The 11,271-nt window shown below is 36.5% G+C and overlaps 3 protein-coding genes across 4 annotated transcripts in view; all 3 read right to left on the bottom strand.

Annotated features, from left to right (window-relative positions):
• LOC106125056 (flocculation protein FLO11-like) overlaps positions 1-4,277 on the bottom strand; it is an 8,880-nt gene extending 4,603 nt beyond the window's left edge. Inside the window, exons 1-2 of the mRNA XM_013322141.1 lie at positions 4,226-4,277; positions 1,352-3,516 (exon numbers count right to left, since the gene is read on the bottom strand). Coding sequence (XP_013177595.1) covers positions 1,352-3,516; positions 4,226-4,277 — 2,217 coding nt within the window. The remainder of the gene's footprint in view (positions 1-1,351; positions 3,517-4,225) is intronic.
• A 1,169-nt stretch (positions 4,278-5,446) lies between these two features.
• AspRS-m (aspartyl-tRNA synthetase, mitochondrial) lies at positions 5,447-7,738 on the bottom strand. Its single transcript, XM_013322758.1, has one exon. The coding sequence runs from the start codon at positions 7,311-7,313 to the stop codon at positions 5,475-5,477; it is 1,839 nt and encodes a 612-aa protein (XP_013178212.1). The 5' UTR covers positions 7,314-7,738; the 3' UTR covers positions 5,447-5,474.
• A 1,524-nt stretch (positions 7,739-9,262) lies between these two features.
• LOC106125213 (probable RNA-binding protein 46) lies at positions 9,263-11,271 on the bottom strand. Of its 2 annotated transcripts, none has more exons than XM_013322321.1 (4): positions 10,519-11,271; positions 9,858-10,345; positions 9,573-9,780; positions 9,263-9,472 (listed from the first exon to the last, which is right to left on the bottom strand). In XM_013322321.1, the coding sequence occupies exons 1-4, from the start codon at positions 11,185-11,187 to the stop codon at positions 9,293-9,295; spliced, it is 1,545 nt and encodes a 514-aa protein (XP_013177775.1). In that variant the 5' UTR covers positions 11,188-11,271; the 3' UTR covers positions 9,263-9,292. The 2 variants fall into 2 exon arrangements, with proteins under 2 accessions (XP_013177775.1, XP_013177776.1); XM_013322322.1 differs by having other exon boundaries at positions 9,858-10,315.

The raw sequence follows: 11,271 nt of genomic DNA, 5'->3' as shown, positions 1-11,271 counted from the left end.
CGGTAGCTTTAGTTGTAGGTGTCTCGGTTCTCTTAGTAGCTTCAGTTGCTATAGTTGTAGATGCTTCTGTTGCCTCAGAAGTTGTAATAGCTTCAGTCGTAGATGCCTCGGTAGCTTTAGTTGTAGGAGTCTCGGTTGTGTTAGTTGATTCAGTTGTAGGAGTCTCGGTTTTCTCAGTAGCTTCAGTTGCTACAGTCGTAGATGCTTCTATTGCCTCAGAAGTTGTAATAGCTTCAGTTGTAGATGCCTCGGTAGCTTTAGTTGTAGGAGTCTCGGTTGTCTCAGTAGCTTCATTTGCTACAGTCGTAGATGCTTCTGTTGCCTCAGAAGTTGTAATAGCTTCAGTTGTAGATGCCTCGGTAACTTTAGTTGTAGGTGTCTCGGTTGTCTCAGTAGCTTCAGTTGCTTTAGTTGTAGATGCTTCTGTTGCCTCAGAAGTTGTAATAGCTTCAGTTGTAGATGCCTCGGTTGCTTTAGTTGTAGGAGTCTCGGTTGTCTCAGTAGCTTCAGTTTCTATAGTCGTAGATTCTTCTGTTGCCTCAGAAGTTGTAATAGCTTCAGTCGTAGATGCCTCGGTAGCTTTAGTTGTAGGAGTCTCGGTTGTGTCAGTTGATTCAGTTGTAGGAGTCTCGGTTGTCTCAGTAGCTTCAGTTGCTACAGTCGTAGATGCTTCTGTTGCCTCAGAATATGTAATAGCTTCAGTCGTAGATGCCTCGGTAGCTTTAGTTGTAGGAGTCTCTGTTGTGTCAGTTGATTCAGTTGTAGGAGTCTCGGTTGTCTCAGTAGCTTCAGTTGCTACAGTCGTAGATGCTTCTGTTGCCTCAGAATTTGTAATAGCTTCAGTTGTAGACGCCTCGGTAGCTTTAGTTGTAGAAGTCTCGGTTGTCTCAGTAGCTTCAGTTATAGGAGTGTCGGTTGTATTAGTAGCTTCAATTGCTATAGTCGAAGAAGCTTCTGTTGCCTCAGAAGTAGTGATAGCTTCAGTCGTAGATGCCTCGGTAGCTTTAGTTGTAGGTGTCTCGGTTGTCTTAGTAGCTTCAGTTGCTATAGTTGTAGATGCTTCTGTTGCCTCAGAAGTTGTAATAGCTTCAGTCGTAGATGCCTCGGTAGCTTTAGTTGTAGGAGTCTCGGTTGTGTCAGTTGATTCAGTTGTAGGAGTCTCGGTTGTCTCAGTAGCTTCAGTTGCTACAGTCGTAGATGCTTCTGTTGCCTCAGAGGTTGTAGTAGCTTCAGTTGTAGATGCCTCGGTAGCTTTAGTTGTAGGTGTCTCGGTTGTCTCAGTTGATTCAGTTGTAGGAGTCTCGGTTGTCTCAGTAGCTTCATTTGCTACAGTCGTAGATGCTTCTGTTGCCTCAGAAGTTGTAATAGCTTCAGTTGTAGATGCCTCGGTAGCTTTAGTTGTAGGTGTCTCGGTTGTATCAGTAGCTTCAATTGCTATAGTCGAAGAAGCTTCTGTTGCCTCGGAAGTAGTGATAGCTTCAGTCGTTGATGCCTCGGCAGCTTTAGTTGTAGGAGTCTCGGTTGTCTCAGTTGATTCAGTTGTAGGAGTCTCGGTTGTCTCAGTAGCTTCAGTTGCTACAGTCGTAGATGCTTCTGTTGCCTCAGAAGTTGTAATAGCTTCAGATGTAGATGCCTCGGTAGCTTTAGTTGTAGGTGTCTCGGTTGTCTCAGTAGCTTCAGTTGCTAAAGTTGTAGATGCTTCTGTTGCCTGAGAAGTTGTAATAGCTTCAGTTGTAGATGCCTCGGTAGCTTTAGTTGTAGGTGTCTCTGTTGTCTCAGTAGCTTCAGTTGCTATAGTTGTAGATGCTTCTGTTGCCTCAGAAGTTGTAATAGCTTCAGTTGTAGATGCCTCGGTTGCTTTAGTTGTAGGATTCTCGGTTGTCTCGGTAGCTTCAGTTTCTACAGTCGAAGAAGCTTCTGTTGCCTCAGAAGTAGTGATAGCTTCAGTCGTAGATGCCTCGGTAGCTTTAGTTGTAGGTGTCTCGGTTGTCTCAATTGATTCAGTTGTAGGAGTCTCGGTTGTCTCAGTAGCTTCAGTTGCTACAGTCGTAGTAGCTTCTGTTGCCTGAGAAGTTGTAATAGCTTCAGTTGTGGATTCCTCGGTAGCTTTAGTTGTAGGTGTCTCGATTGTCTCAGTAGCTTCAGTTGCTAAAGTTGTAGATGCTTCTGTTGCCTGAGAAGTTGTAATAGCTTCAGTTGTAGATGCCTCGGTAGCTTTAGTTGTAGGTGTCTCGGTTGTCTCAATTGATTCAGTTGTAGGAGTCTCGGTTGTCTCAGTAGCTTCAGTTGCTACAGTCGTAGTAGCTTCTGTTGCCTCAGAAGTTGTAATAGCTTCAGTTGTGGATTCCTCGGTAGCTTTAGTTGTAGGTGTCTCGGTTGTCTCAGTTGCTTCAGTTGCTACAGTCGTAGATGCTTCTGTTGCCTCAGAAGTTGTAATAGCTTCAGTTATAGATGCCTCGGTAGCTGTAGTTGTAGGTGTCTCGATTGTCTCAGTAGCTTCAGTTGCTATAGTTGTAGATGCTTCTGTTGCCTCAGAAGTTGTAATAGCTTCAGTCGCAGATTCCTCGGTAGCTTTAGTTGTAGGAGTCTCGGTTGTCTCAGTTGATTCAGTTGTAGGAGTCTCGGTTGTCTCAGTAGCTTCAGTTCCTATAGTCGTAGATGCTTCTGTTGCCTCAGAAGTTGTAATAGCTTCAGTTGTAGATGCCTCGGTAGCTTTAGTTGTAGTTGTCTCGGTTGTCTCAGTAGCTTCAGTTGCTATAGTTGTAGATGTTTCTGTTACCTCAGAAGTAGTAATAGATTCAGTCGTAGATGCCTCGGTAGCTTTAGTTGTAGGAGTCTCGGTTGTCTCAGTAACTTCAGTTGCTACAGCCGTAGATGCTTCTGTTGCCTCAGAAGTTGTAATAGCTTCAGTTGTAGATGCCTCGGTAGCTTTAGTTGTAGGAGTCTCGGTTGTCTCAGTAGCTTCAGTTGCTATAGTCGTAGATGCTTCTGTTGCCTCAGAAGCGTTAGCTTTTGGTCCTTCGGTTGTCTCGGAAGTTTTAGGATCTTCAGTTTTGGGTGCTTGTGGCACCTTGGTTCCTTCAGTAGAAATAGTTGTAGGTGTTTTGGTTCCCTCAGTAGCTATGGTTGTAGGTGTTTCATTTGCCTCAGTAGTCTTGGCTGTTGGTTTTTCAGTTGCCTCAGAAGCAGTAGTATTGGTCGCTGATCGAGTATTTTCTAATGTGCCTGACCTATTTCTAGTGAGCACCATGTGTATCCAAGAAGTGTCCGGATATCCAGTTGTAGGTGCTACAGTGATTTTAGATGTTTCCACATTTTTAGTCGTAGGAGTGATAGGAGACGAAGTTGTTTTAAATAAAGAAGGAATTCTTCCACCACTAAAAATGCTTCCTAGATTTAATAACTTATTTTTCAAGCTTGAAATCTTAGCTGCTATGATTTCAATCGGTCCCTGACTACCTTCGCTTCCTATGGACAAACCAATAGATCCATTTATGTTCAGGACGCCGGCAGAAACTGAAAAATAAATAAAAATAAATAAATTGACATTGTACAGGATGTTAAAAAAATTGCTTGTACAAAGTAAGACCACAGAGCACGCGGCCAATGATGTCAATTTAATCAGCCTTATTAAATCAATGTCTAACCATGGGCTTCTGATTCCAAAAGCTCTGTATAAAATATATCGTCGTTCCTGTTTTTTTTTTCGCTGACAGAGATAACAATTTGTTTTAAACTGGAGTTTTGGTCTCAGAAACTGACGATTAACGTCATAGACGTGAAATGAGAAATAATAAGCTAAACTTAAAATCGAAACTAAACGTATAATCAAATATTCTAAATAAAATTCAATAGCTATCGGAAAAAAATAGGCGTTACTACAAAGAATGTTACAAAAATCTTATTACTTAAAAGTTTACTACTTAACTGTTTTTAACTTTACTATTTAACTGTACTGTTAAACAATTTAGTTCTTCATATATGTGAAAATCAAATTATGAATGAAATCAATGAAAATCATGAAAATTAAATATGTACATTACTTTTAGATTTATTAGAAAAACTCTAAATGAACTGTTTATTTTTGAATCCCTGGTATTATATTATCTATGTATTATTTGTAGTATGATCTGTATTAACCTTTTACGTTATTTATTTTGTCCTAAAATATTTAACCGTAATGTTTTAAAGGTTACATAATTTTTGTAATATGTACGTTTCTTACCGATTTTTAATAAACTCGCTATTGATAATATAAGTACTAGCCTCTTCGACATTTTAAGTAAAAAATAGCGTCGTCTACTTTTGGCACAACTTTTATACATTTTTAGCGTTATTTTATTTACGCTAATTAGGTATTATCCAGTTAAAATTATCTTATTACTTGGTATTAGTATTTTCTAGGGTATCATAATTTATTACATTGCATAAAATGTTTAACTGGTTCTGTTTATAGACTTCACGATAGTGAAATAAAGAAATTATTATAAATCCAAATAATACATTGAATTGAGTTAATATAATGCTGTGGATAAACAAAATCTCTTATCCCTCGCAGTTATGGACGTGAGTAAAAGAAATAATTCTCGCAAAAAAATCAGCATGCTTCGACTAAAAATTATTTCAAAGTTTAAGTTCAATTGATGGCTCATATAAGAAGAAGACTACCGTCCACGGCGTCCACTGCGTAATCATAACACGTGCACTGCTACCGACTGGCTTGGAGAGTTGACTTACATACGAAAAAACCGTAGTGGCATGGAACGTGTTAACAATAGTGTCAAAAACAATTACATTTTTTTACCATTTAATACTTTAATCATACAGAATAAGTGGCTAATTTTAAAACGGAAATCGTTAACTTTTTATAAATATAAGCGTTTGAAAAAAATAATGTAAACAGACAACCGGTAAACATTAAGTATCGGTAATCGGTTGGAATATTGAGCAAGTTCTACAGCATTCATATAAAAAAACACAATTTGTCAGATGAGTTTGCAAGGAACAATATGGCATGTTACTAAATTGTTTTAATAAACCAAAACTAAAATAAAAAAGGTAAAAACAAAAGATAGCCGAAACGTCTAACTTGATCTACATCACCCTTCTGACCTTTAATGTATGTCTATAACTCCCGTCAGTCGAAAAAAATATTTCATAAAGTATAGGAATATCGTCATAAAACAATGTGACAGAAGTAGCTACCTTTGGTTAGGACACTCATCTATTTAACTAATTTTCTTATCAGTGTTCTTTAATTGTAACAATAGTTTTAACTAATTATACAGATGTTATCGTGTTCTTTTTTACCCAACTAAAACGGGAAGATAATGTCTAGTGCATATATTAAGTATATGAGTTTGTATGTATGTCAATCCAATTAAACAAAAGTCATTAAATAGTTAAAAAATAATTTATTATATCTATTTACATTGTTACATTTACATATACTTGTCACATTTTATTAATCAATATTACTTAATAATATTTATATGATAATATTTTTTATCATCTTCGGTAATAAAATTAGGTGCACCAGACAAAGGATCTTTGCCTTCATGAGACTTAGGAAATGCTATAACATCCCTGATTGAGTCTGCATCACAAGCTATTGTCATCAAACGATCAATGCCTAACGCAATCCCTGCATGCGGTGGACAACCACTCCGTAATGCATTTATAAAATGCATTAATTTACTCGCATCTATATTTAGCATTTGCAAAAGCTTTTCTTGAAGATCTGCATTATGTACTCTCACTGACCCCCCGCCAATTTCATTACCATTCATAACAATATCATAAGCAAGTGATCTAACTTTAAAAGGCTCAGATTCCAACATGTGTAAGTCATCAGGATGAGGTGCTGTGAAAGGATGGTGACAAGTTTCCAAGCCATTATCACCCTGTGTAAATAATGGGAAATCCACAATCCATAACGGCTCTATATCCTTGTTAATTTCTATTAATTGTCTAGATTGTAATAATACTGCTATTTGTTGTCTTATTTCACCGAGACAAGTACATACATTTTCTCTGTCACCCAGTGCTAGAATAAAAGCTTTTTTCTCTCCTACAATACTGTGGATGTGACATTTCATGTCATTAGATAGCTCTTTACTAACATTTTCATTTAATATAACTCTTACATTATTTTTCTGTTTTAATTCTTTAATTTTATCCTTGTATTTTGCAGTTAATTTACCTAATTCAGCAGGATATGGTAAAACAAAAGCACTTAGTGTTGTTTCATCATCGGTACTGAATAAGTGTGATACATTTTTAAATCTTAAATCATAACTTATGTCCGGCTTATCAGTACCATAGTTTTCTATAGCTTTTGCATATGTAATTCTTTTAAAAGGTGGATTTGGTAGTTGTTTTGTAAATGTTTTATAAAGTAACTGCTCAATCATTGTAATAATGTGATCTAAATTTGAAAAGGACATTTCTATATCAAGCTGTGTAAACTCAGGTTGTCTGTCTGGCCTTGTTGTTTCGTCTCTATAACATCTAGCAACTTGGAAGTACCTATCAACACCACCGGCCATCAACATTTGTTTGAACTGTTGTGGACTTTGAACTAAAGAATAAAATAATCCTGGATAGTGGGTGGGAACAACAAATTCTCTAGCCCCACCTGGAGTCCGACAGAACAGTGTTGGTGTTTCAACTTCTACAAAGCCATTAGTCTCAATAAGAAATTTCCTCATATTATGCAACATTGAAGACCTTGTCCGTAGTTTCTTTTGCATGTCAGGAAATCTTATGTCTAAGTAACGATGCTGCATTCTAAGTTGTTCTTTAGGTTTTTGGTGGTCTCTTAAATTAAACGGTACTTTATCAGCTACATTTAATACTTCTAACTTATCTATGAGGACCTCTATTTCACCAGTACTCATTTTACTATTTATCATATTAGTGGGTCTTAAAGAAACAGTACCATTTATTTTAACTATAGATTCTAGAGGTATATCATTGAAGTTAATTTGATTATTGTTAACTATACACTGCACTACACCATAGGAGTCGCGTAGTAGTAGAAATTTAGACATTCGTTGATATTGTACCCAACCACAAAGTGTTACACTTTCTCCATTATGTATTGGACGTAGCTCACCGCACGTATGAGTTCTGTATGTGAAGGAGTTGATATCTTGCAATTTTTTAATCTCTTTTTCAATATTAATTTCACTTTTCTTTGCAATAAGGGTATGTTTTAGTTTACAGGTTAGCAAACGACCCGAAGTCAATCTTTGTATATTTCTTATTCCATTGATTAAATCAATAGAATTTATAAGTTTACGTCGCAACATTTTATATATTTTTGATAAAATAAATGTTCACAACAGTAAATTAAAAGTTCACTTATAAGTTTATGTATTTTTAAACATATATCATCTTTTGTCCTAACATATTCCTTCTTGTATCCTTACATATACCTATATTGTTGTAAATGTATTATTGTCCTTTTAATTCAATTAATTTCAATTTAACAAAAACTCAGTTTAAATACATGGACATTTACAAGTTGACATATTGTTGCGACACTTACAGCCGAATGACAGTGACAAATAACAGTTTTAGAAAAGATTATATCATAGATGCCTTTTTATTGTCAATCTTAATTAACATTAAGTATTTTTTTTATTTTATTTAAATTCAAACATTATATCAAATAATATAAAAATGCTTGCTTGAACTTCAAAACCAAGATCAGCGCCCTCTTGCTAATGTAACACCTGACAATGAAATCTGCAAATTTTTATTAAAACAAACATGTTCATTACAAGACGTTTATTTCCAGGCACAGTAACATAAATAGTAAACAATGCGAGAGCTTTCTTCAAGAGTTAAATATGTAATTTAATAGATACAGCGACTAATAAAATTACCTCTAATTAAAATCTGGGGAATTAGCCAATTCTGGACAATATTTTATAGGCATACACGGAGAATTCACATCCTTTCTTAAATAACCATCAACACAAGCGCATCCGGCGCGTCCTTGTTCGCTTGAGTCACATTTAAATTTAGCAACTAACGAAAAACATGTTTCAGGAGGACAGCTTTTCACATTATTTCTATAAACTTCATTTTGACTACAAACATGACCTGTAACATTTAACCTTAATTAAAAAATCTCTTGTGGATACGAATACTCGAGCTTAAGGACTCCGGCAAATGAAGTAACCTTTCCAATTTCTTGGTGACATAAGTATAGTTATTGAGTACATAATCAAATATATCATTTTTATTTACATCCGTAGCCAGTATAAATACAGAAACTTACCTGTACTTTTAGAAACAGCAATAAATGGGACAATAAATAAAATTAAAATCGCTACAGGAGACCACATGTCGTCTAGATTCTAAAATCAGTACCGTTTTGATTTGTTCATCTAAAGAGATCCATTTATATACGAGGCAATCACGCCTTTGCGTTTTGCATACCTAATTGGACGGGGAATCCCCATACTCATGGAAAACAGGTTGAATACAAAAAACATTTACGTTGAATTAGTTGAGTAAACATACAGGGCTGGTTTAGTGCATCTATTATTGTACAAATTTTTTTTTTTGTCCACACCACAATTTTTGGTTTGACGTTTTATTCTATACGAAGTTCTGCATAAATGCGAAATTTCAGAGATCAGTTTCTTTTAGAGATTAGTAGTATCTGTTTGAATTAACTAAATATTTAAGAAAAAACAAGCACTTGCGTTTTATATTTATTTATTAGCGATTAACAAAGGTCACAAAAAATAACGAACAGTAGAAATGATTATTATAGGACTTCTCTCTGAATATACACAGTATAAGCACAAGGAAGCACTACAGAGGGCAGTTTTACATATGTAAAATCTTGTTTGGAAGTACAATACTAAAATAAAAATTAACCTAACTATCTTCAATGTAACCATGTTTGAAAAATAACTGTCATTAAGCCTATTTTGATTTAGTGATAAAAATATACTATTTTTTGGTCAAAATACTCATTACAAATTGAAGTCACTCTTCATCAATATACTGAAGTCACTTACTACTTATTTTAATACTAGTTTCAACAGATTATAGAATTTAACAATTTTTAAATTATAAAATTATGTAATACAATAACAGAATTGTACTATGTTAATTTAAATTGGTCAATTATTATATACTTATTACAATATATTAAAATTCGAAATACTGGATCAGTCAACAGATTGTAAGTAAATAATTTAATGCAATACAGCATTGCATTTAATTATTTTGTCTCTCAGGTGTTTTTGGAAATTTATTTTAAGTTGATTTACAAAATATTAGATCTCCAGACAGGTGGCAGAGCAACAGACATTGGTTGTCTATGGTATATGGGGTTTGCATACTCATATCTGTATCCCATGCAGTTTGGGATTGGGGACAGGACGGATGTGTAGGCCGGCTGGATTGTAGGCGGGGCAGACTGCTGAGTAACATCCGAATGCAAGATCTGTGAAAAATAACAGAACAATTAACCATATGTTGAAAATAGAACAAAATAATTATAGATAAAAAGGACTAGAAATAAATGAAGAGGGTACTGAACTAACCTTAATAGTCTGTAGTGCCAACTCTGCAGCTTGAACATATGCTTGCTGGAAAGAGTAGCAAGGTCTGGTCACCAATGGTCCAATTTTCCGAGGCACAATTGACAATGGCTGGCCTACTTCAGGCAATTCAACACAGGACACCCAGACCTCAGCACCTGCAGCATCTAGATACTTCTGATATGTGTATACTGGTGGCATCCACATGTACCTGGAAGACAATACACACTTTAGTTTTATATATCAGACTTATAATAGTAATATTTTTTGTTAAATAGAGCAATTTACCTTTTGCACAAGGCATCAAGCTTAGCTGGAGCCAATGTGTAAGTGTTTTCTTGTGGTGCCACATACTGACAACCGCCCATGGGAGAGCAACAGGACTCCCCGGCACAAGCAGAGCCAATGCCTTCATCCTCCTTGTGTGTATCCTCATATGCTCGTTTCTCCACATGCTGTTTATAGAGCATAAGTGTTTGAGAAAGGCCAAGACTGTTGTTAAACTTAGCATTGCCTTTAGTCTGTTTCTGTATCCTATACAAATCCCTATCTACAGGCTTAGCCCATTTTATCTCAATATTGCTACCATCGATTTCTGTATTCTGCAATTTCGTCATAGCAAGCTCAGCATGAGAACGTTGATAGAAATGAATGAAAGCATAATCATATATCTTTTTTACTCTCTCGACTTTGTTATCTATAGCAGTCTCAAACACCGTTTGTATAGTTTCTGGCGTTGTGCGTATCTGAAAATTGCGGGCATACAGGACTTTTACCTGCAAGTAAAATGTACTCATTGTACTAACAGATAAAACTAAACGATAAACCTAAACAATATCAAGTGTTATAAACAAAGGCTCGCGACAACTGTTTACTTTAAATTACGGCGAACTTTAACGATTGAAATTCAAGAACTTTAAATTACGCAGATAGAAAAATTAAAACTCACCGTTTTCATTAAGTCTTCCTCAATAGAAGGTTCGGGTTCCGCCCAATCAACCATCACATCATGATCCCAAAGTTTTACGCACCCCGGTATGAGAGATCGTCTTGCCATAGCGGCGGCTCTGTGCGTTTCAAATTCAGCAAAAGCGAAACCTCTGTTAAGCCGTTTATCAAAACAATTCTTGTACAGTATCACGTCGACGATCCCGGGCACCCGCTTCGTAAGTTCTTCAAATACTTCGGCCTTCGATTTAGTCTTCGGTATACCGCCTATGAATAGGCGACAATTATCCACAGATTTAACGACACCGATTTTTCGCAGGGGTCTGATCTCGAATCCATTCAATTTCCTGACCGCTTCATCGGCATCCTCCTTCCTCATGTAATTCACAAAAGCATACCCTCGGTTGGAACCGGAGAAGTCCATCATTAATCGCATCTCATATATCTTGCCAATTTTAGAGAAGATCGGGACTAGTTCATCCTCATAGATCTCCCTGGGCAGCTTCCCAATGAAGACTTCGCAGCCTTTCGGTGGTACGAAGCCTTTGCAGTCTGGGGGCGGTCCGAACTTCCTCTGGCCGTTCCTCTGCTCAATAGGATATCCAGTCACCCGCATAAGTTCCAGCAGCTTGGAAGTCAGCGCCGATGTTCCTTGTCCTTGTTCCACCATATTTGAAAAATCAACAGGATTCGTGCAGAGCAGCCAATCAACGTATTCCCAATCGACGAAAGAGCGGCGTTACAAAGTGTCGGC

The sequence above is a fragment of the Papilio xuthus genome, unplaced genomic scaffold, assembly GCF_000836235.2.
Source record: "Papilio xuthus unplaced genomic scaffold, Pxut_1.1 DF825928.1, whole genome shotgun sequence".
Lineage (NCBI taxonomy): Eukaryota > Metazoa > Arthropoda > Insecta > Lepidoptera > Papilionidae > Papilio > Papilio xuthus.
The sequence above is the reverse complement of the archived record's forward strand: the minus strand, read 5'-3'. Positions and strand labels throughout refer to the sequence as shown.

Coding starts and splice junctions, on each gene's coding strand:
- LOC106125213 (XM_013322321.1), bottom strand. CDS start 11,187: ATGGTGGAACAAGGACAAGGAACATCGGCGCTGACTTCCAAGCTGCTG. Junction 10,346..10,518: donor AGGAAGACTTAATGAAAACG/GTGAGTTTTAAT, acceptor TTTTACTTGCAG/GTAAAAGTCCTGTATGCCCG. Junction 9,473..9,572: donor TGGCACTACAGACTATTAAG/GTTAGTTCAGTA, acceptor TATTTTTCACAG/ATCTTGCATTCGGATGTTAC.
- AspRS-m (XM_013322758.1), bottom strand. CDS start 7,313: ATGTTGCGACGTAAACTTATAAATTCTATTGATTTAATCAATGGAATA.